General features: G+C 41.9%; 1 protein-coding gene across 1 annotated transcript in view; it reads right to left on the minus strand.

Moving 5' to 3' along the window:
• Positions 1-976: 976 nt before the first annotated feature.
• COL4A1 (collagen type IV alpha 1 chain) overlaps positions 977-25166 on the minus strand; it is a 241783-nt gene continuing 217593 nt past the window's right edge. The window contains exons 42-52 of the mRNA XM_073614495.1: positions 19179-19364; positions 18106-18239; positions 17939-18011; positions 17527-17598; positions 12763-12891; positions 12568-12666; positions 12243-12455; positions 8258-8435; positions 7746-7860; positions 7487-7659; positions 977-4933 (exon numbers count right to left, since the gene is read on the minus strand). Coding sequence (XP_073470596.1) covers positions 4852-4933; positions 7487-7659; positions 7746-7860; positions 8258-8435; positions 12243-12455; positions 12568-12666; positions 12763-12891; positions 17527-17598; positions 17939-18011; positions 18106-18239; positions 19179-19364 — 1454 coding nt within the window. The 3' untranslated portion in view covers positions 977-4851. The remainder of the gene's footprint in view (positions 4934-7486; positions 7660-7745; positions 7861-8257; positions 8436-12242; positions 12456-12567; positions 12667-12762; positions 12892-17526; positions 17599-17938; positions 18012-18105; positions 18240-19178; positions 19365-25166) is intronic.

The following is a 25166-nucleotide window of genomic DNA, read 5'->3' on the forward strand; positions in this document are numbered from 1 at the left end:
AGAGGGTATTGCTGCACAAAATATTTACATAGCTGCTAAGGTTGAATAAAGACACCAGTCTATCCAGTTCAACCTGTGTGGTGTGGGTGTGTGCATGAGTAAATGTCAATAATAATTCCCATATCCCTGTATTTTTCGTTCATTAAGATGCCCATCTAATAGTTTTTTGAAACTACTGCTGTCACCACTGGGAGGGAGGGGTAAAGAATGTTTCCAATTTAGAGTTATTACTATATGAGAGGAATCATATTAACCAGCTAGGGTTTTTTAGGAGAACCCAGGTTGGTTACTTTTGGTACTGTGGATGCAGGTAGCTGCAAATTTAGGCTAGAGCGAACTGGGCCAGTAAGGACCTAGATGGTATCCTTAAGCTTTGGCGTTATGTTGTAAGTCAACTAACATTGCTGACATTTTTTTCCCACAAACTTTGAAAGCCAGGAGTTTCTCCTTTGAAATGAAAGAAGGAGGATAACCATCTAAAGGCGTTCAGATAGGCTCAGAGGTTGTAGGCAAGTGATCTGACATCATCAGTGTGGAAAGTGCGCATATGTGTGTGTTTTCCACATATGAATGTAGCTTAAAGTAACATTATAACATTATCAGTAGGTGCAGTACAGATTTTTTGTGAAGTACAACATATGTTTAAACATATGTTTATGGTGGTGAAAGACCCAAGACATTGGGTACTTAGCAAGTGACTTGTGCACCCAGATTGCCCAGGCCTAGAGATTCCACTGCCCTAAAATCACTTGACTGGGACCACCATGTAGAAGTTGCTGTATTGTATGTTATTGGGTGTGGATTTTATGTTTTCACATTGAGCTAGGGTGACTGTGACCTATGAGTACAAGCAGCATCTTTTTTCAGGGATCTTTATACTTTTGTAGATATTTAACATCACAGGTAACATTTTAATAGTGGTATTAGTAGCAATACCATATGGCATGTAGTCAACCAATAAAAAATACGCAAGGGCTTTATTACAAACTGGAGTTTTTATGTTATGCACATTCAGAAAAAGAAAACACAAACACTCTTTAACAATTTTTAAAAGTGGTTTGGCATTTTAAAAAATTAAGAAGAAAAATAATTAGCAAACACTAATCAAATATTAATGCACAATTGTGATAATGATGATGAATAAGGTAGCAATCGTTATATGGAAGCGTTTGTTACTTTCCTTTAACCCCATTAGATGTTTAATACAAATACAACATTTCTGGTGAACCTCCAGTACATCACTAATTTGTGTGAGTAACATTCAAAGAACTACAGCCTAGGATGGCATTTGTTTTGAAATTGCAAAGCTGTATTCAAGCAATCAGGGACAGACATACTGCCTTTGTGGCTTGTGCTACAGCACAGATCCCTGAAATGATTGTAGAGCCTATTCCGGTACCTCATGTGAGTTAACACAAGGGAAGTCTAAGAGAAACTCATTGCGGATTTGGTCATTTCTCAGTTTCCAACCCTCCCTCCATTGTTGATTATCTAGGATCTTTGTAGAGGGAGCAGGGCCACAGCCAATAAGCTTTAAGAGAAACTATAGTATTTCCAATGTTTAAGATAAACTGTACATGTCAAAGTGATCAACTGAGTCAAAATAATCTAATCACTGTGAGCTAAAACAAATGCAAATAAAGTGCTTCTATGTATACTTTGTGATTATAAATGTAAATAGGTTCACTGTTCTGTTTCCTGCCTTGGTGGGCTAAATAATGACTGTGCCTTACTGTTCATCTTCCTTAATTCAAGTTTCAACCAGGTTTGACTTACGGAAAATAACACATACTTTGTGCCTGAGATCTTGTTCTTAGCAGCTGTTAACCAAGGTATACGAATAATTTCAGTGAAACACAAACAATTTTCTAGTGACTATTCTATAAATCTGGAAAAGGTTTTGTGATAACTCTTTATCAGTTATCACAGTACTGCAAATACATTGTTGAGTGACAGTTTGTGATGTTCAGGATAGGCAATTTAAGGATTTGCACTTAGGAGCAACTTTTCAGTGGATGCCCAGATATTTTATGGTGGAAATGGGCCAGGAGCTACTCTGAAAAGACATCATTGATATATGTAGGGTAACAGGAGGGATGTTGGGAGATTTTCAGGAGGTCCTCAACAGTCAATGTGGCCATATTCATACTTCTTGCTTCCTAGACCAACTGTCTTGTGTTGTCACTGTCCTACCCCAACTGGCTACACTCTTATGCCCTGTACACACAATAGGATTTTCAGATGGTAAATGTGTGATAGGACCTTGTTGTCGAAAATTCTGACCATGTGTAGGCTCCATCATACATTTTCCATAAGAATTTCCGACACACAAAGTTTGAGAGCTTGCTATAAAATTTTACGACAACAAAATCCGTTGTCGGAAATTACGATCGTGTGTAAACAATTCCAATGCACAAAGTGCCACGCATGCTCAGAATCAAGCAGAAGAGCAGCACTGGCTATTGAATTTCAATTTTCTCGGCTCGTCATACGTGTTGTACATCACCGCGTTCTTGACGTTCGGAATTTCCAACCAACTTTGTGTGACCGTGTGTATGCAAGACAAGTTTGAGCCGACATCTGTCAGAAAAAATCCATGGATTTTGTTGTTGGAATGTCTGATCAATGTCCGACCGTGTGTACAGGGCAATAACAAGGCTGGAGGCAAAAAAGCTAAATGAGACAGTTTGCCTACTCTGCTTTAATACACCCAGAATTGATGATTAGGGCAAACTGTTGTTTGAGTCTATTTGTAGTTCAGTTCTAGCTAGACTAAAATGTAAGAACACAATACACTATTCTAGCAAAAAAAAAAACACAAAGTTTGCAATGACCACTAAAATGGGGACTTGGATTGTACTGGCAGGACAGCAGTCTGTAACCTTTTATAATACTTGGCAATTCATTACTGATGATAAATAAGATTACTGTGTGCAACTCTTGGCAGCTATTCCATCCTAGGCTGTGGCCTATGTTGGCTATGCAGAAATCATGCCTTGAATGTACCTCACTGGCAGTAATATTTCTTGCTGGGATTTAATAACTGAAAAACATAAGCAGCTCAGTAACCTTTTATCAAAATATGCCTATGTTATATGCAAACTTATATGATAAGGAAAACGTTAAAAACTTTTGTAGAATTTAGATACAAAACTATGAGTCAGCGTGGGACAGCCTGAAGTTGCTGCAAAATTGATTGAAAGATGCTGCAGAATACTGATGGTGTTTACAGCATGGAATGTATCATATTTGACATAATAACATACATTTAGTGCTGGACTAGACTCATGGTATATTCAATATGCTAATATAATTTATAACAATGCAAGTGGCAAAATCATTTTGTAAACTATAAAACCACGTTGAACAGTGGGGAGCCTGGTTCTTTAGTATTACATTGTACATTATATATATATTTAAAACATTTACATAAAAACAATCACAGTTAGTGTATACCTGTTTTATTTTAAACATAAATTACTAAAATATAGGATCGGTGCTAGAAAAATATATTTACTATAAGTGGGTTTTTCATTTGGCAAATTTATTTTATATAATTATAATAAGTGTTCTGTTATATGATGTAAGCGAATAGCATAGTTTTATTGCTGAGAAAAGAAAAACTAAAAAAAAAAACTAAAACAAAATGAAGCAATGCAGTCTTCTAGGGTTAGGAACCTGAATCAAACTGAGCTTTTTGGTGGATGGCAGATATTTGAAAAGCTCCCACATATCTTTACTCTGAGTATTCTGGACCAAGTATGGCTGAGAAATATAGGGATTCATTACAGTAAAAAGAGTGTAGTATTCTGGAGGCCTGCAAGATCTGGTTTCAACACTGATATATTCAATTTGGTCATTCATTTCTTTGATATTTTTTTTTAAATAAATGAATAAAGTAATTAAGAAAAACAGCTGGAATCCATGAGCATCCCCTTGAATCATATGTTCTGAAATTCACAGAAGGAGAATATGGGGGAGCTCAGCAGAAGAACTTGATGTCTGGACTAGTTTTAAGGAGGACACACCACTTTATGGAACACTTCCTGTAATGTCCACCAGTTACTGGAGGGTTTGTATGCAACCCATAAACCCCGTTTGTCAAGGTTTTTATTTAGTGGAACAGGACACAGGATAATTAAAAAATATTGAGAAATCTGAATCTGAAGCCTTAATCTGAAAAGAAGTTGCTCCTTTTCAAATATCTGGCTGTGATATTTCAAACTGACATTATGTTATGAAATCTAAAGTGACCTACAAAAAGAAACACAAGTTTGGGAAAAAAAAAAACATTTGGAAGCATGTATTTCAGACGTGCACGTACATGCTATTGCTGCTGTCTTAAATTACGACAAATTGGTAGTTGTTTAATAAAGTTCTTCTTTGTTTAAACTTCCAGCTACAGATTATCTCAGTTTTACTTTGTACAGATAGTGGATATACATCAGTAATCGAAAAAATTATACAAGAATTTCAAAATACTTATACAACGTTGTATCTATGAAACAGAAAATATAATACAAGAGTAGTAAGAGGAGTCAACAGCATAAGGCACTGTGTATCTCCTAGCACCTTATGAATTAAGAAATCAGCTTCTGCTGCTGTAGGGAATCAGTGCATTATTTTATTTACTTTATAACATTTCAAAGTGCCATAAAGAGATCTGATTGTCTTTTCTCTGTAAGTAGGCAAAGACCAGTACAACAGAGTGAATGATGTGCTTTCCTATAATGCACTTTACTGTTTTCTTTTGTACAATAGTGAGGTACATGAATATAGTATTTGGCTTTTCATGTTAGAAAAATAGCACCATATTTTGTATTCAAATATGATTTTTGGTGTTTGATATTATTAAGTCCTTCTCATGCATACTTGACAACGGCTGACATGTGTACGGAGATCTCCAGCTTTCAGAGTTGAAGGTATAGGTTTTCTAGGGATATAAAATAAACATATTACATTAGTGAATATAATTTTTTTTGCTTGTAACACAGGTCACAAAGGGATAGTCTATGTGCTATATAATCAATATAGAATAATGCTTTTGTAACTTTATGAATAAGAACACAGTAGAGTTCCTTGATTGTAAATGGTCCATGGATAGTGTCTCTGTGCAATGTTCAAAAACTCAGAATTTTCTATTTTCATCTGTCATATATGAGTGGTACCTATAAGGGCCCTTTCACAATGATGCATTTTTGATGCGTTTTTCTGCAGCTTAAAGGCACTTTCACACTAATGCGCTTTTGATTCATTCCTATTGACTTACAATGGTAGGTGCCTTTTGGGTGCGCCTTTGAAAAACTGCACCGAAGATGCAGCATGCAGGACTTTTCAAAGTGTGAAGAGTTCCATAGGATTTAAAGGGATACATTTTTCATGCATTTTTTTCTGCTTTTTAAACACCAAGAGAGCATAAAAAACTGATCAGTGTGAAAGGGCCCTACAGCATGTGAGTCATCTGGTACTTTCTAGCCTGGCTAAATTAAGCACTGCTAGTCAACTTTTAGCTAAGATGAATTGGTGCGTAAGTGTGTTGATATTGTTTGGATCATAAGATTGTTTTACTTTAACAAATTCCAGATTTACTGCTACAGGGCAGCCCTCCTGTGCAGAATCACATATACAGTGCTTTGAAAAAGTATTCATACCAGTTGAAATTTTCCACATTTTTTCATGTTACAACCAAAAACGTAAATGTATTTTATTGGGATTTTATGTTATAGACCAACACAAAGTGGCACATAACTGTAAAGTGGAAGGAAAATTATAAATTGTTTTTAATTTTTTTTACAAATAAATATCTGAAAAGTGTAGTGTGCATTTGTATTCAGCCCCCCTGAATCAATACTTTGTAGAAGCACCTTTCACTGCAATTACAGCTGTAAGTCTTTTGGGGTATGTCTCTACCAGCTTTGAGAGTGACATTTTTTGAATTATTCTTCTTTGCAAAATTTTTCTGTCAAAAAAAGTTCTGTCAGATTGGATGGAGAGGGTCTGTGAACAGCAATTTTAAAGTCTTGCCACAGATTCTCAATTGAACTTTGGTCTGGACTTTGACTGGGCCATTCTAACACATGAATATGCTTTGATCTAAACCATTCCAATGTAGCTCTGGCTGTATGTTTAGGGTTGTTGTTCTGCTGGAAGATGAACCTCTGCCCCAGTCTCAAGTCTTTTGCAGACTCTAACAGGTTTTCTTCTAAGATTGCCCTGTATTTGACTCCATCCATCTTCCCATCGACTCTGACCAACTTCCCTATCCCTGCTGAAGAAAAGCTTCACCACAATATGATGCTGCCACCACTATGTTTCACGGTGGGGATGATGTGTTCAGGGTGATATGCAGTGTTAGTTTTCTGCCACACATAACGTTTGCTTTTAGGCCAAAAAGTTCAATTTTGATCTCATCTGACCAGAGCACCTTCTTCTACATGTTTGCTGTGTCCCCATATGGCTCCTCGCAAACTGAAAATAGGATTTCTTATGGCTTTCTTTCAAAAATGGCTTTCTTCTTGCCACTCTTCCATAAAGACCAGATTTGTGGAGTGCACGACTAATAGTTACCATGGACCTCTTGGCTGCTTCTCTAATTAATGCTCTCCTTGCCTGGCCTGTCAGTTTAGGTGGACGGCCATGTCTTGGAAGGTTTGCAGTTGTGCCATACTCTTTCCTTTTTCGGATGATGGATTGAACAGTGCCCTGTGAGATGTTCAAAGCTTGGAATATTTTTTTATAACCTAACCCTGCCTTAAACTTCTCCATAATTTTATCCGTGACTGTCTGCTGTGTTCCTTGGCCTTCATGAAGCTGTTTGTTCACCTGTATTTATACTGAGATTAACTTACACATAGGTGTACTCTATTTACTAATTAGGTGACTTCTGAAGGGAAATTGGTTCCACTAGATTTTAGTTAGGGGTATCAGAGTAAAGGGGCTGAATACAAATGCACGCCACACTTTTCAGATATTTGTAAAAACATTTGAAAACTATTTATAATTTCCCTTCCACTTCACATTATGTGCCACTTTGTGTTGGTCTATTACATAAAATCCCAATAAAATACATTTATGTTTTTGGTTGTAACATGAAAATTTGCTACAAATTGGAAACGTGTCAACTAGAACTTGTGCTTCAAGTGTTCTGTAAGTGTACAACTTGCCAGTGAAAATATGCAGCAAGTTAACAGACTTACAATTCAACACTGCCACAAATTTGTGGCAAGTTATCCTTCCTATCTGGGATGATACAGATGTCTTGCGTGGCTACCAAACATGAATAGGCATCAGATCTGGTCCCCACCATTATTTGTCAAAATCCAGTGCAGTCTGTGCAGTCCCCAGCCAATCTGCTCATGGAGGGCTAACGTATTGGAGGGGCATCCATCCACACTATCATCCAGACCCTATTTATTAACACTTTTAAAACCATTTTTTGTGGCTGTATTTTAACATATTTCCTGACAAGGTATGGACTGTAACTCACTTGAACATTTCATCTCTCTCAATTGTAGCCAGCCAAAAGCTGTACGTATTGGCATAGTAGTTACAGGTTCCTCGCCCATGACATTCGATGAATGGTACACTACGGAATTCCTCCAGACAAGAACCAGGAGATGCCAAAGCCTGGCCAGAACCTTCAGCACCAGCGCTGGTTTGCTAAAATCAAAAAAGGTTACTTGTTATCAAAGTAACATAGTTACAACATATACAATGCAGTTCATATGTGAGATGCCAAAACTTACCATTACAAATGAATATCCAATCCACAATGAAATCCACCCATCTGGACATGTGGGGATCTGAATTGTTTGACTGTGAACTGCCATCACCATGGCTGGTGCTTCACAAACACTGCATCTATAATATCAATGGGAGAAGCCAACTTATGTCATCTTAATAACAAACAAGACCATGGTACCAAAAATCACGTTTAATATGTTGCCTTTTTGTATATGATTTGAAAAGAAAATGTAAGGCTATACAAGATGAACATCAGTCACCTATTTCTATAAGTGTAGGTTATAAAAGGCAACATCTATCTATCTATCTATCTATCTATCTATCTATCTATCTATCTATCTATCTATCTATCTATCTATCTCTCTCTCTCTCTCTATCTATCTATCTATCTATCTATCTATCTATCTATCTATCTATCTATCTATCTATCTATCTATCTATCTATCTATCTATCTATCTATCTATCTATTCTCAGATCATCTTCTAAAGTATAAAATATGAAAGGTCTACTTACCTGCTAATGAAAGGCTTGATATTTTCTCCTGTGATAGGAGCCATGCTCATTGGCATTGGTTCAGGTGTTGAGAGCCAGTAGGAATAATCGTTTCTTGATGCAAAGTTACATACGTTATTAATATTACAGAATAGAAAAGGCATTGTGCTGAATTTACGTAGACAGCTTCCGGCAGCACCTGAAATCAAACAACTGCATTATTACAGTGAAAGGGTGCATATAGTGTGTTTTCAGTGACCAAAATGATTATGTATTTTTTCAGTGTTTTAGTAATTATTTGTTATATGACTTTCATTTCTACATCCTTTAACTTTCTTGCTTTTATTATATTACATATAGAAGTAGATAATCAATAAGAGAGAATGTGTTGGCTCAGTGAAATAACTTTATTTGTCTTAACAACAGCAGACAGGATAACAGCCACCAAGGAAGGGGAATGTTTTAAATATCCATGATGGCTCATTGTATTGTGAGAAGCAGCAGCATAGCACAGCCAGAAACACATTTTTTTTAAAAACAATTTTCTCATATTCTTATAATAAAATTACATCAACATAGTCTTGTTTACATTTTCATGCTTATCCAAATACAGTGAAAAGAATACATATTCCCTTGGCCTCTTGCACATGGCTATAAAGTACAGCGCATGAGCATACAGCATAGTTGCCAACAGTCCCGATTTTCCCCGGACAATCCCGATTCTGGGACCCTCGTCCCGATCGGAGGCTGTCCCGAATCGGGATTTGCCCAGAGAAAATCGGGAATGTTTGCAATTTACAGTTTTTTGGAAGCTGGCTTCAGGAAAATGCCCGCCGGTGGCACCGCCACCGCTAGATCGCTCCCCCTTGTGTTCAGTCAATCCATGCAGCCAATGAATCGGCTTGTCCTCTCGCACGGATCAGCCCCTCCCCTCTCCACTGAACACACAGCGCCGGCGCCCACTGTATGTGCTCACTGCTGGGGCCTGGGGGGGTGTTATGGGAGGGGAGGGTCTGCACTGATGGAGGGGGGTCTGCTGAGGGCATCTGCACTGATGGAGGGGGGTCTGCTGAGGGGGTCTGCACTGAGGGGGGTCTGCACTGAGGGGGGTCTGCTCTGAGGGGGTCTGCACTGATGGAGGGGGGTCTGCTGAGGGGGTCTGCACTGAGGGAGGTCTGCACTGAGGGGGGTCTGCTCTGAGGAGGTCTGCACTGATGGAGGGGGTCTGCACTGAGGGGGGTCTGCACTGATGGAGAGGGGTCTGCTGAGGGGGGTCTGCACTGAGGGGGGTCTGCACTGAGGGGGGTCTGCTCTAAAGGGGGTCTGCACTGATGCAGGGGGGTCTGCTGAGGGTGTCTGCACAGAGGGGGTCTGCGCTGATGGGGAGGAGGGTCTGCTGAGGGGGTCTGCTCTGAGGGGGTCTGCACTGAGGGAGGGGGGTCTGCTGAGGGGGTCTGCACTGATGGAGGGGGGTCTGCTCTGAGGGGGTCTGCACTGATGGAGGTGGGTCTGCTCTGAGGGGGTCTGCACTGATGGAGGGGGGTCTGCTTTGAGGGGGTCTGCACTGATGGAGGGGGGTCTGTTCTGAGGGGGTCTGCACTGATGGAGGGGGGTCTGCTCTGAGGGGGTCTGCACTGATGGAAGGAGGTCTGCTCTGAGGGGGTCTGCACTGATGGAGGGGGGTCTGCACTGAGGGGGGTCTGCATTGATGGAGGGGGGTCTGCTCTGAGGGGGTCTGCATTGATGGAGGGGGGTCTGCACTGATGGAGGGGGGTCTGCACTGAGGGGGTCTGCACTGATGGAGGGGGGTCTGCACTGAGGGGGGTCTGCACTGAGGGGGTCTGCACTGATGGAGGGGGATCTGCACTGAGGGGGTCTATACTGACTCTGCTGGGGGCACCTGATGCAAGGATGGACTCTGCTGGGGGCACCTGATGCAAGGAGGGACTCTGCCGGGGGCACCTGATACAAGGACAGACTCTGCTGGGATCACCTGATGCAAGGACGGACTCTGCTGGTGGCACCTGATGCAAGGATGGACTCTGCTCTGAGGAGGTCTGCACTGATGGAGGGGGTCTGCACTGAGGGGGGTCTGCACTGATGGAGAGGGGTCTGCTGAGGGGGGTCAGCACTGAGGGGGGGTCTGCACAGAGGGGGGTCTGCTCTGAGGGGGTCTGCACTGATGCAGGGGGGTCTGCTGAGGATGTCTGCACTGAGGGGGTCTGCGCTGATGGGGAGGAGGGTCTGCTGAGGGGGTCTGCTCTGAGGGGGTCTGCTGGAGGGGGGTCTGCACTGAGGGGGGGTCTGCACTGAGGGGGTCTGCACTGATGGAGGGGGATCTGCACTGAGGGGGTCTATACTGACTCTGCTAGGGGCACCTGATGCAAGGATGGACTCTGCCGGGGGCACCTGATACGAGGACAGACTCAGACTCTGCTGGGGACACCTGATGCAAGGACAGACTCTGCTGGGATCACCTGATGCAAGGACGGACTCTGCTGGTGGCACCTGATGCAAGGATGGACTCTGCTAGTGGCAGGCAACGTGGCAGGTGACACGCTCAGGGATCCCACTGATTCGGCATTATGGTGAGTTGAATGATTTAATTTTATATTACAATGCAATAATAGAAATAATGTGCTTCAATCATCCTGACACCATAACAATCATGGTGCTGGGATGATTGAAGTGCTAACACCAGGTGTTTGGAGTATCTTTATCTGCTGATTGGTAAACTTTCTAGAATGCACATATTTCTATTGTTGTGTAGGATCTGGGGCTGCTGTCCCTTCATTCCTCTCTCCCCCTTTCCCTCTCCATCCCTTATTCATCTCAGACTCTAACCACACCCCCTTTGAGCCACGCCCATTAAGCCACACCCACTGTTTCGCATAAACCACACCCATTTTTCACCGCGGCACACTTAGCGCACCGCAGTTTTATTTTTTATTGCTAAGCCATGCCTACAAGCGCATGCCCCACCCCCTAATTATTATACAGCGCCGCCTACAGCCAAAAAAGTGTCCCACTTATTTTTTTTGCAATGTTGGCAACTATGATACAGTGTAAAATGCATCAGTTGTTGTGGTGTCTGGGAACCAGAGCTGCAGCATATTTTTTCCCATAGGAATGCATTACAGAAAACACAGTGTTTGCATAAATGCAGGCACTGGCATTTACCCATCTATGGATGTATTTTTCAAAGTGTAAAATGCTACATTCACTTTCTATCTTGGTGATAACAGACCAGAAGTGAAGGAAAATCTTTAAAAGGAACACAGAAAGAATTTTTTTTTTTTTTCGGTAGAGTAGAGGAAGGCTAAAACCCCTGCCAGCTTTGTGTTTTTAAGGAGTCAGTACAGTAGTAACTCCTTCTGTGACTGCTTTTTTCTACGATCCCTTTCCCACTGATGTGGTGCAGTTTAACCACACTGCAGGTGTAGTGCAGTGTACCAGTGAGTTTGGTATGGGTTAGCTGCCCTTTTCCATAGAGTTCTATTCTGTGCCGCAGTTTTGGTATGCTTTCTAAAAGTGCACCAAAAGTCCTGCATGTGAAAAGCAGCTTAACATAAACATGTTATACTTACCTGCTCTGTACAATGGTTTTGCACACAGCAGCCCCGATCCTCTTCTTTTCGGGTTCCTCACCAGTGCTCCTGGCTCTTCCCCCTCCAGCAATGCCCACAGAGAAAGCTGCTTGCCCTGGGGGCACTGCTGCGTGCTTGTTCCTGAGCCACTGCTCTATGCCCTCCACTCCTTCCTCATTGGCTCACTGGCTGTAATTGATAGCAGTGGGAGCCAATGGGCTCCCGCTGCTATCTATGCCAATGAGGAGGGAGAGTCCCCATCCAGCCAAGGCTATCGTGAACATCGTTGGATCAGAGGGGGCTCAAGTAAGGATTGGGGGGGTGCGCTGCACACAGAAGGTTTTTCTGCATCCTATGCCTGAAAGGTAAAAAATCTTCAGCCTTTAGAACCTCTTTAGGGTTAATTACACCAAGCTTACCTAAGTCTTGACCATGTGCTCTTTCATTTCCTTGTACATAGAGAAGTGAGTAACCAGTGTATACAGGGGCTGTGCCTAGAGGACAAGATGGCTCCTCAATTGTCTGGCTGTGTCTTGTAACCAGGAATCCATGAGCCATAGATGGAAGTCCAGGTAAGCCAATGGGACCAGGTAAACCATCTGAACCTGGTGGGCCAGGATACCCTCTTGGGCCTTTAATATAAAAAAATGAATTAATGTGTGTTTTTGCAGCAAATGTATTAAAAAAAATAGTAATTTATTTGCCGTTTATTTGTTTGAACACATTACATTAAAGATAACATACCTGTTGGCCCACTGGGACCAATTTCACCTTTTTGACCTGGGATACCATTTATTCCTGGCACTCCAGCTGGTCCAGGCAATCCTACAGCACCAATAAAACCTACATAGGAAATTTAGCGTTGTTAGTATTTGTTTCTTAAAACTGGCAAGTACATAATTAGTGACTAGCTCAGTCTAATTTAGTCAATATTCTAACCTTGCTCTCCCTTAGGACCAGGATATCCTGGGAATCCTTTAGGGCCCTGGGGGCCTGCTGGTCCTGGAGGGCCAGCATCTCCTTTAATTATCTGAAGTTGACCTGCGGGCCCTGGAAGACCTTGTAAACCTAAAAAATAAAAAAATGTCATCAAATTACTATAAAGCATCTTCAAACCATTTTTTTTTTACAAATTAGTAATTCATAAGGTAATAACCCTTCAGTAATGCTGCATGGCCTTAAAAACATTTTACATAAATAAATCTAGAACTATTGGGAAAAGTTTAACTTACCTTTATGCTTCTAGAATAACAGTCAAAAACTAAATAATTGTTACAAAGTATACATTTTAAAGCTTGCTTGCAGACTATATACTTACCATTAAAGCCCAGTTCCAAGCTCTTTTTCACGCTTACCTTTTCTATTTTATTTATTTTTGAAATATAATGACATGCTGGGTCATTTTTTTCTTTAAATGTTCTCCGGGCTGGTTGGTCCTCAGTGATGGAAAGAAAGATGCTTACCTCAGCCTGCTCTCTGCACCATTACACAGTGAATGCACTGCACCATGGTGACCCCCCCTACAAGGAGAGGGTCTATGACACTCTACACTTGCAGTATGTCCTCAGTCTTCCAGGTGAGTGATGCTGGGTGTCATTTAACCCAACAAACTGAGGACATCCTGTAATGAAAAGGAATTCTCCATATTTAAGGTAAGTATTGAAACCTATGCTGTTTTTTTGCAATACCTGGGGGACGTTTAAAAAAAACAGAGTTGGACTTCAAACTTACAGTTTGTAACTTTAAATGTTCTCTTAGCTGTAACATACATAGAAAAACCAATGGCTCACTGGAGATTTCAGTGTGACATATTAACATTTTTATATAAATTGTGAAACATGTTAGAGGTAACCTTGCTTTTTTTTACCAGCTAGATTTCAACCTCTCATGGATCTTGTGTAGCAACCATTTCTACGTTCTTATATTTGTTAAAGAATATTTAAACCCAACATTTCATATTCCTGATATGTGCCTGCTGTACCATGTACTTGTATGGAAAATGATCCTGTTCTCTTTGTATTGCCTTGTTTGTGTGAAATCTCTGATGTTCCTGCCAGTCCTTCTGCTTTCCTACTAAAACTGACCACACTAGACAGGAGAACACACCGTGGTAAGTGCCCTAGCTGTGCTGGGAATTCAGTGTGCTCTTCTCCAATGATCAGACCTCCAATGATAGCCATTCACTGGGAAGTTCAGTGTGCTACTGTTTCTTCCATTTCTTCTTTCTTTTTATTGTGCAACCCAGCCAGATGGGTCAGAGCCGCTGTTTTAACCATCCGACATTAGTACAGCGATCTCCCCCGTTGAGCTTTTATGTCGCCCCCCCTCTCCAGAACACTTTGATCAGCGCTCTCTGCCATTGGATGAAAGCGCTGATTGGGAGTCAGTTGGTTACTGGTTTTACAGCATCCTCGTCCGACATACACACAGGCCTAATGTCGGATGTTGATGTTTGAACTGGCAAATGTCTCCCGACAATCGGCCCCAACAAGAACCCAGGTTTAGAGTTAATTTCTGCATGAATGAATAAAAGGATTTCACTAAACCATACCCCTGCTCCTAGTCGCTTACCAGGATGTAATTACTGTACATGTGCCCCATCAGGTCATTTTTTTTTCTCAGTTTTGAGGCACAAGCAGATAAGTCCATGTCACATATTGTGATGCATTTGTTATAGTTCCAGCCATCCATTGCTTATATCTTTCCTGGTGGAGTGATTTTTTTTTATACACTGCTCCCTCAGTAAGTGCCATGAACTGAGGGAGAGAAAGAGTGATGTGAAGCAGGCAAACGGCTGAGAGGAAGCAGCATGCCAAATCCGGCAGTGGTGTACAGCCTCGGACAAGTGGCAGCACACACCGCACACAGTGACACTGACTACCCTGGGAGGAAGGTACAGTCCTCCCACTGTGTACTTATGATCCTCATCATTATGATGATCACAGCACAGCAGGCTGTGTCACAGTGTTACATGGCTGTTGGATGCTGATTCTGTTAACTTATGGCTGTACTGTGTGTTTAAGAACCTTTCACCCAAGTTTTCCAATTGGATCCACCTGTCAGTTTTTCATGCAGACCTTATTGAAATTTCCATGTAGGTCTACAGGAGTCCAGATATAAATGAACTTGTGTTTGTTTACACACATCTACCTCCATGTCTGTTCAGGTCCAGAAAAAACCCATAGAGCCATCACAAGTCCACCCCTGTCTACTGTGTGATGTATGTGGACACAAACTGAACAGGCATGGATGTAAAAACACTGACATCTGTCCCATTCAGCTCCAATTCAGCAGGGAATCCACTCATGGATCCCCTGCAGAGCGGAGCAGCCCTGTTTGAAAGAACCCTCATGCTGGAAAGGTAGGGGAAGGGAAAGTACATAGCTGCAATCGCAATGCTTCTTGCATAGCAAAAAATATCCACTATCACCACCCACCATTTTGCCTGCTGAACACAATCCTATTAAACTGCTATTAAGATTTTTGAGTAGTTAAAAGTGGTGGTGAGGAGGTGATACAATGCCTCCTCATTGCCAGCCAAATGCTCTCTGCAGAGTGATCTGGATGAAGATCGTTCTTCAGAGAGCAATGCTAGTGTGAATTGGCATGTAAAGATTTGAAATAATTATTGGAGTGCATGCTTTAGCTTTAAAGGCATAACAGACATATCTTAAGGCTTAGGGAAAATGTAGGCCCTAAAGTCAGCTGCAGAATTTTTATTACCAGGGTTGAACTCAGGCTTGTTCAGATACTAGTCTAATCATAGTTACATAGTTACATTATAGGTGAGGTTGAAAAAAGACACAAGTCCATCAAGACCAACCTATGTGTGTGATTATATTTCAATATTACCTTGTATATCCCTGTATTTTGTGGTTGTTCAGGTGCTTATCTAATAGTTTTTTGAAATTATCGATGCTCCCCGCTGAGACCACCATCTGTGGAAGGGAATTCCACATCCTTGCCGCACTTACAGTAAAGAACCCTCTACGTAGTTTAAGGTTAAACCTCTTTTCTTCTAATTTTAATGAGTGGCCACCTGTCTTGTTAAACTCCTTTCCGTGAAAACGTTTTATGCCTATTGTGGGGTCACCAGTACGGTATTTATAAACTGAAATCATATCCCCTCTCAAGCGTCTCTTCTCCAGAGAGAATAAGTTCAGTGCTCACAACCTTTCTTCATAACTAATATCCTCCAGACCCCTTATTAGTTTTGTTGCCCTTCTCTGTACTCACTCCATTTCCAGTACATCCTTCCTGAGGACTGGTGCCCAGAACTGGACAGGATACTCCAGGTGTCTTGTATAGCTGGAGAATTATCGTTTTATCTCTTGAGTTGATCCCTTTTTTAATGCATGCCATTATTCTGTTTGCTTTGTTAGCAGCAGCTTGGCATTGCATGCCATTGCTGAGCCTATCATCTACTAAGACCCCCAGGTCCTTTTCCATCCTAGATTGCCCCAGAGGTTCTCCCCCCAGTGGAATTTATAACAGGCTACAGAAAAATTTATATCACTTGAAGCTGCATTTTTTTTTTTTTTTTTTGTGTCAGGTGGTCAGGGGCGGGGTCAAGGGGCCCCATCAGGTAATCTCTGCAGAGCCCCATAATTTTTAACAGCAGCCCTGCTGCTTATTACTGTATGTGCTTATTTTGTGCTTTTCAGTTCAGCAGTCTTACTCTGCTCTTTTTGCTAACCATCAAATACATTACGTTCTAGAAACAATAATCCAGCTATTCATTTATGTATTTGTAAATAATTAAAGGCTCTTTTACACTGGTCAGGTTCATTGTGGTGTGTTTATTACATGCACATTATGTAACGTGTCAATATGCATTAAGACAGCCCATTAGATGACCACAATGAACCCAAAATCATACTTGCTGCATTTTTGATATCGCTGCACACTGCAACATACGATTGTAAAGGCAACATTTGTTTTGTTTGTTTTGGTTTTAGATGGAGTGAGAAAAGGGTAGTCCCTTACGTTTTGATTGTGGTCTGTGTCCTGGTTTGGGGGATTTCTTCCTCTATTTGTCCTGGTGACTAATATCATCAAGACAGAAAGTGAGGGAAAATCCTAAATTTTAAAATTGTCATGATAGCAAAAGTTGAGGGATAATCTTCCAACCGGGTCGCCTGTTCTGGTGACAACTGCCTAACTTTGAAATTGCCTCACTATGTTGTGTCGCCAAGACAGGAAGTGAAGAGAAATCTCCCCAGCAAGATACAGACGGCCAATAGAAGCTCTAATCATCACCTACTCTATTAAAAACTGAAAATCAAAGTTTTGGCTATACAATCACTTTAAGCCTGGATTTCTCCTGTCACTTAGATCTGTCTCTTGATGGTTACTTGTCAAAGCCAGAATCCAGAGTGAGTAGTGAAAGCTCTGGCTGCCATGGATGACTTAGGGCAAAATATGAAAAGAAATGATATGTAGTTTATTTGATTTGGATAATGTTGATGCATCATTTGGTATATTATTTTATTTATTTGCAGCTTATAGCTGCAACAGAAATGTTGTACACCCTGTAAAACAAATGGTTTTCTAAGAAACCACAGATGCCAGCGTTGGATGCCTCATTTTTTTCTTGCTACAATAATATGTAGAACCTCCACTACATTAAGATACACTTCTAATACCAAAGTTATGAGAAAAATACCATCCCACATAAAACTCAAGCAGAAGTTATGAAAATACCTTTAGGCCCAGGTTCACCCCGTTCTCCTGTTTGTCCTTTCTCTCCTATGGGTCCTATTGAACCTTTCACACCTTAGAAAAGGAAAACACGATTATATTATACGGTTATAATACAGTATACCATACATATGTACAAATCCAAAAGTAGTATAGAGGCATTCACGGTCTTGCAGAGGAGGTAGATCAAAAGAGAAACATTTTTTTTTTGATCTACCTCATCTGCAAGACCTGTGAGTGACTCTATACAACTTTTGGATTTGCATGGATCGCTTTGTGGGTAGGCAGGCATTAATCTCAAACATAGAGTGCCATGGCTAACCTTGGGATTGTTACATACATACAGAAATATAACTTTTTGCTGTATGTATATATGATTGATAGATCGATAGATAGATAGGTAGATAGATATTACCTGGAAATCCTGGTGTTCCTTGAGAACCTCCATCACCCTTCTGTCCTTCTATTCCTGGAGAACCAGCATTACCCTAAATAATGAACAAAAAGGCATGAGGCCTCCTTCCTGCCATTGAAAGAAAAAGACTCATACAGAATATAAAATGTAAAGTGTTCATAACTTACAGGAAGACCTTGTATTCCAGGATTACCTTTCACTCCCGGGGAACCAGGAGCTCCAGGCCAACCCTGTTCTCCTCTTTCTCCTTTCACTCCATCCTGTCCTGGAAGGCCAGGAACACCCACAGCACCCGGAGAACCTTAGGCAATAATATATTGTTACTCACAAGAACTTCTGTATAAATTTTTCCAAAGGTTATTCAGAATAAACAAACATCATAGAACGAATGAAAGAGCCCTTACTTGAATGCTTACTTATTCTGCTCTAGGCAGAATAGGGCAGGAATCGATTGCCATTCTGGTTTTTACAATTGTCTAGGACCCAGGTCAAAATATATCTGGCACATCTAAGAAAAGTTCAATAAAGTGTACATAGCACAAAATTGCTGTATCATCCTACCCTACTGAATTCAAGATATTCAGGATATATAGAGAGTGCAGTTGTGCCAGGTCAGGGGAGAGAATGCAATAAAGAATTAACACATGGGGTAGGAACCCAGTATAGGGATAGCATTGTGGGCACATCACTAAGACATGTTGTACATCAGGAATCCTGGCAAAATAAGTTATTAGTAGAAGCAACTATCAGTATAGAAAAACACATATGCCGCGTACACACGATCGGACATTCCGACAACGAAATCCTGGATATATTTCCGATGGATGTTGGCTCAAACTTGTCTTGCATACACACGGTTACACAAATGTTGTCGGAAATTCCGAACATCAAGAACGCGGTGACATACGCCGAGCCGAGAAAATTGAAGTTCAATAGCCAGTGCGGCTTTTCTGCTTGATTCAGTGCATGCATGGAATTTTGTGCGTCGGAATTGTCTACACACGCTCGGAATTTACGACAAAGGATTTTGTTGTCGGAAAATTTGAGAAACAGCTCTAAAATTTTTGTTTTCAGAAATTCCAACAACAAATGTCCGATGGAGCCTACACACGGTCGGAATTTCCGACAACAAGCTTACATCGAACATTTGTTGTCAGAAATTCCGATCGTGTGTATACGGCAATAGTATAACATTATACACATAGTATAACACAGTATAAACATTTTTAGTATTTCTTACCTGGAAATCCAGGTGGTCCCTGATTTCCTCTTTCTCCTTTTGGACCTTCCATTGCCACTCCAGCAGGTCCAGGAAAACCTGCTGGCCCTTGAGGTCCTTCCCTACCAGGAAACCCTTGATCACCTTTAATACCAGGAAAGCCAGGGGGACCAGGTGGGCCAGGTAAACCAGCTTCGCCTTTGTAACCTGTTACAACACATAAGCTCAGTTTCTTCAAAAACAACTCTACTGTCAAAAATGTTTGAGTACATTCTTACAAAAAGGCATTTGCTGATCAAGAAAAGTAGAGCTGCTTCTGATATTGGTCACTTCATGCTTATATGAAAATATTTCATAACAGACTGATACAATTTAATTAAAGCAATGAGGTTTGCCTCCAGCATAGTGAAACCTGCAAGAGCAACCAAAATGTTAGTGTATTAGAAGTTGCTGTAGGGAAAGCCGACAAACTGAACTGAGCCGACAAAATATAATTTACTTCTGATTTTTAGCTCTTTGAGCAATCAACCCATTTCCTGCCTTTGTGGCTTATTCTTATTATTAGCAACGTTTATAATTATGTCTTTGTTTTGAGGCTACCCTGTTTCCCCAAAAATAAGACTTAGTGTGATTGTCGGTGATGGCTGCAATATAAGCCCTACCCCCCAAATAAGCCCTACCCTGTTTCCCCGAAAATAAGCCCTACCCTGAAAACAAGACCTACAAGGACTTTAACTAGGGCTTATTTGAGGGTAGGGCTTATATTGCAGCCATCACCGACAATCACGCTAGGCCTTATTTTCGGGGAAACAGGGTAATAGTCAATTGTAGCTACTGATCTGTACATAGCAAACTTATTTTTTTTTGCCACAAATCTTCCTCTTAGAAAAGCTTTTGTTTTAGGAGTTGCTATTTTGGGGTTTTCATTTATTTGTGCTTTTTTGTTAATTTTATGTTAATAGGGCTTTCTATAAGTTTGCGGCGCTCAAAGCAGAGCATTCTCTTATTACTGAACCCAGCCCTCCAACCCCATAGGTAACATAAAAGTTAGACATACACCAGTTAGGCCTATTATTACAATATAAATTGTCCTGATACTGGTTGGTTTTAAACTGCTATATCCTCTATAGTATATAAATTATTTTAGTAAATCTCTGGTCTTTTTGTCTCTAGTAAATTTGGGCCTAGCCTTGTTTAATTAATAAATCTATTTTGCTGCTGGCCAATTTTGCACTGCAGTGTCTTTTGAGGATTCTTAATTATTTTAGTAAAACACTTGCTTGTACTTTTTGCCTCTAGTGCCTTTTTGCCAATTTCCCCTTATTAATGACTTAAAGACTGCTCACCGCACATATACTGTGGCAGGGCGGCTCTATTGCACGAAAAGACGTACCTGTACATAGTTTAATGCAATAGATACTGTGGGCACACACGTGCCGATTGCTGTGGGCGATCACTCCATGGAGAGAACAAGGCAGATCCCCGTTCTGACTAGAGACAACACTGAGATCTGCTGTTTATAGCCATCAGGAACAACGATCTTTGTGTTGTCCCAGTGAGCCCATCCCCCTCACAGTTCAAATGAACTAAGGGAACACAGTTAACCCTTTGATCGCTCCCTAGTGTGAACCTCTTCCTTGCCAGTGTCATTTACACATTGATCAGTGCATTTTTTTTAGCACTGATCACTATAATAATGTCACTGGTCCCCAAAAAGTGTGACTTGGGGTCAGATTTGTCCACCGCAATGTCGCAGTCCTACTAAAAATCGCAGATACCACCATTACCAGTGAAAATAATGAAAAAAAAAAAAAGTCCATAAATCTATCCCCTATTGTGTAGATGCGATAACTTTTGGCGCAAACCAATCAATATAAGCTTATTGCAAATTTTATTACCAAAAATATGTAGAAGAATACATATTGGCCTAAACTGATGAATAAATTTGTTTTTTTATATTTTATTATTAGATATGCATCATAGCAGAAAATAAAACATTTTTTTTTTCAAAATTGTCGGTATTTTTTTTTTATTTATAGCGCAAAAATTAAAAACCGCAGAGGTGATCAAATACCACCAAAAGAAAGCTCTATTTGTGGAGAAAAAAAGGACATCAATTTTGTTTGGGTACAACGTCGCATGACTGTGCAATTGTTAGTTAACCACTTCAATACAGAGCACTTATACACCTTCCTGTCCAGACCAATTTTCAGCTTTCAGCACTGTCGCAGTTTGAATGACAATTGCGCGGTCATCTTTAACTGTACCTAAACTAGATTTTTATCATTTCGTTCCCACAAATAGAGCTTTCTTTTGGTGGTATTTGATCACCTCTGCGGTTTTTATTTTTTGCTAAACAAATAAAAAAAAGAATAAAATTTTTGCTTTTGTTTCTGTTTAAAAATGTTGTAAATAAGTAAGTTTTCTCTTTCACTGATGGGCACTGATAAGGTGGCACTGACAGGCACTGATAAGGTGGCACAGATGAGGTGGCACCAATGAGCATGCACTGATAGGCACTGACGATGGGCACTGATATGCGGCACTGATGGGCACCGATGAGGTGGCACCAATGAGGTTGCACTGATAAGGCGGCACTGATGGGCATTGATGATGGGCAGTAATATGCGGCACTGATGGGGCACTGATAGGTGGCACTGATATGCAGCACTGATGGGCATTGATAGGCGGCACTGATGGGCACTCATGGGTGGCACTGGGTGGCACTCGTGGGCACTGATGGGCACCGATAGGCGACACTGATGGGCACTGAAAGGCTGCAAAGATGGGTTCTTATGGGTGGCACTGATGGGCACTGATAGGCAGCACTGCTGGGCACTAATGGGCACTGATGAGTGGCACTGCTGGGCACTGATACGTGCCACTGATGAGCACTGATAGGCATCCCTGGTGGCACTGGCAGTGGTAGGCATTGTGAGTGGGCACTGATTGTCAGCTTCCTCGGCATTGATTGGCAGCTGCCTGGGCACAGATTAGTATTTTCCTGGGGGTCTAGGGAGCATACCCTGGTGGTGCAGTGTGGATGGCTTCCCTGGTGGTCATGGGCGGCTTCCCTGGTGGTCCTGGGCGGCTTCCCTGGTGGTCCTGGGTGGGATTCGAGGGGGGGCTGTGCTGATAAACAACCAGCACAGATCCCCCTGTCAGGAGAGCAGCTGATCGGCTCTCCTCTACTCGCGTCTGTCAGACGCGAGTGAGGAAAAACCGATCACCGGCTCTTCCTATTTACATCGTGATCAGCCGTGATTGGACATGGCTGATCACGTGGTAAAGAGTCTCCGTCAGAGACCCTTTACCTAGATCGGTGTTGCGGGGTGTCATACTGACACCCCGCAACAACGATTGCCACGATGCGCGCCCCCGGGGTGCAGAGCGGCTCAATATCCTGCAGATGTCATATGACGCCCAGTCAGGATATTAAAACCACTTTGCCGACATCATTCTGTTATATGGCGGGCGGCAAGTGGTTAAAGTGATGCAGTGCCGTATTACAAAAAATGGCCTGGTCATTAAGGGGGTAAATTCTTGCGGTCCTTAACCACTTGCCGCCTGCCATATAGCAAAATGACGGCGACAAAGTGTTTTCAATATCCTGACCGGAACGTCATATGATGTCCAGCAGGATATCAAGCCGCTGCGCGCCCCCGGGGGCGCCATTACAGCGATCGTTGTTGCAGTGTGTCAGTCTGACGGAGATTTTTTACCACGTGATCAGTCGTGTCCAATCACGGCTGATCACAGTATAAACAGGAAGAGCCGTTGAGCCAATCAGCTGCTCCTCTGAGGGGGTCTGTGCTGATTGATTATCAGCGCAGCCGCCCACCCCCCCCCGCCCCCCCGAAGATGCCCACACTGGACCACCAAGCATTCCATTAGGACCACCAGGGATGTCACCACCAGGTATGCCACCCTAGACCACCAGGGATGCCAATCAGTGCCTACAATGGATGCCAATCAGTGCCCACAATGGATGCCAATCAGTGCCCATCACTGATTGGCAGGCATTATTGTTTGGCACTGATTGGCATCCATCCGTACAATCAATTAGTGTACATCAGTGCCACCTATCAGCGCCCATCCATGCCACCTATCAGTGCCCATCCGTGCCGCCTATCAGTGCCCATCCGTGCCGCCTATCAGTGCCCATCAGTGCCACCTATATGTACCCATCAGTGCTGCATATCAGTGCCGCCTATCAGTGCCCCATCAGTGTCGCATATTACTGCCCATCATCAATGCCCATCATTGCCGCCTTATCAGTGCAACCTCATTGGTGCCACCTCATCGGTGCCCATCAGTGCCGCCTTATCCGTGCCTGTCAGTGCAGACCCATCAGTGCCCATCAGTGAAGGAGAAAACTTACTTATTTCCAAAGTTTTGTAACAGAAACAAATAAAAACATTATTTTTTCAAAATTTTCGGTCTTTTTTTTATTTGTTTAGCAGAAAATAAAAAACCCAGCCAAAAGAAAGCTCTATTTGTAGGAATAAAATTATAAAAATGTAGTTTGGGTACAGTGTTGTATGACCGCGCAATTGTCATTCAAAGTGCGACAGCGCTGAAAGCTGAAAATTGGTCTGGGCAGGAAGGTGTGTAAGTGCCCTGTATTAAAGTGGTTAAATGGTTAAAATGATCCTGCTGCTGGACAATTTTACACTGCTGTATCATCTGTGTTTTTTTCATTCTCACTGAGAGTTTAAAGCGGCAGTACAATTTTGCATCAACAAAAACATTCAAAGTGGGTCTATTGCCATTTTTTTTAAAAGCATGTAACGCTGATAAGGCTACCTGGAAAAAAAGCTTTTTTTTTCAAACTCAAATAATCCGATTGGGATTCTGCTGCTGTATGCAAGCCAAGATAATTCTAAAAGAAAAATTCAATTACACAGCCAAACATGGGTTGCCAACACACACTGGGCTCAATTCACAAAGTGGTATTTACCGCTTTAAGAACTGCGGTAAAATACCTTGTAGCATTTTCCAAAAATGATTTGCAATTCACAAAAAATGTCTGTGGGGGGGGGGGGCTTATCGGAATATGGAAGCCCCTTTAACAAGAGGGCTCCCAGATCCAGCCCCTTCCCCCAAAAAAATGCAAAGTAAATAAAAACACAGCCAGTTTTTGACAAGTCCTTTAGTGAAACCCCCCCCCAAAAAAATGTCAATCCAGCGTCAATCATGATGAATACTGGCCACTGACCCAAACGGAAAAAAAATCCAGCACAATGCCAAATGACAGCTCTGCCACCTCCTGTCGCGAAATAAACCCCACCCAATGTTGTCACCCCGCCCCTTATGACATCAATGACATCTTCGGCCCAGCATGCCCCGGTCAGTGACATCATAAGGGGGCAGGGTCACCCAGTGATGTCACCTCCTTTAGTTCATATAGCAGTGGAGGAGCAGCAGAGCTGTCATTTGGTGAGAGCCAAGCTTTAATACGGGTCCTTTTTTCTTTGTTTTTTTTGTTCGGGTCAGTGGCTGGTGTTCACCATGATTGACATTGGATCTACTTCGGGGGACATTTTTTTGGGGGGGGTTTAAATAAAGGTCAATAACTGGCTGTGTGTTTTTATTTATTTTGCACTTTTTTGGGTGAATTAGTAGGGGTATGTACCCCTACTAATTCACATGGGGGGCAGGATCTAAGGGCCCCATGTAGCCTGGTATGGTTCAGGAGGGGGCGAGCGCTTACTCATCCCCCCCTTTCCTGGCCTGCTGGGCTGTATGTTCGGATAAGGGTCTGGTATAGATTTTGGAGAGGACTCTACATCGTTTATTTTTTTTCATTTTAGCATGCAAATCCCCTTAAAATCCATACCATATGGATTCCCCACGCTGTATTTTTTTTTTAAAGATGTAATGTCGGTAATTCTTTTGTTTACATTTGGAGAATCCGCTGACAGCAGATAAGGCATGGCTGTTAAGGATGCGACAGCTGCCCGGACCTTAACAACCATGCTGTTTACTGGCTGTTAAGGACACCGGCGG

Source organism: Aquarana catesbeiana, linkage group LG02 (genome assembly GCF_042186555.1).
Source record: "Aquarana catesbeiana isolate 2022-GZ linkage group LG02, ASM4218655v1, whole genome shotgun sequence".
Classification (NCBI taxonomy): Eukaryota; Metazoa; Chordata; class Amphibia; order Anura; family Ranidae; genus Aquarana; species Aquarana catesbeiana.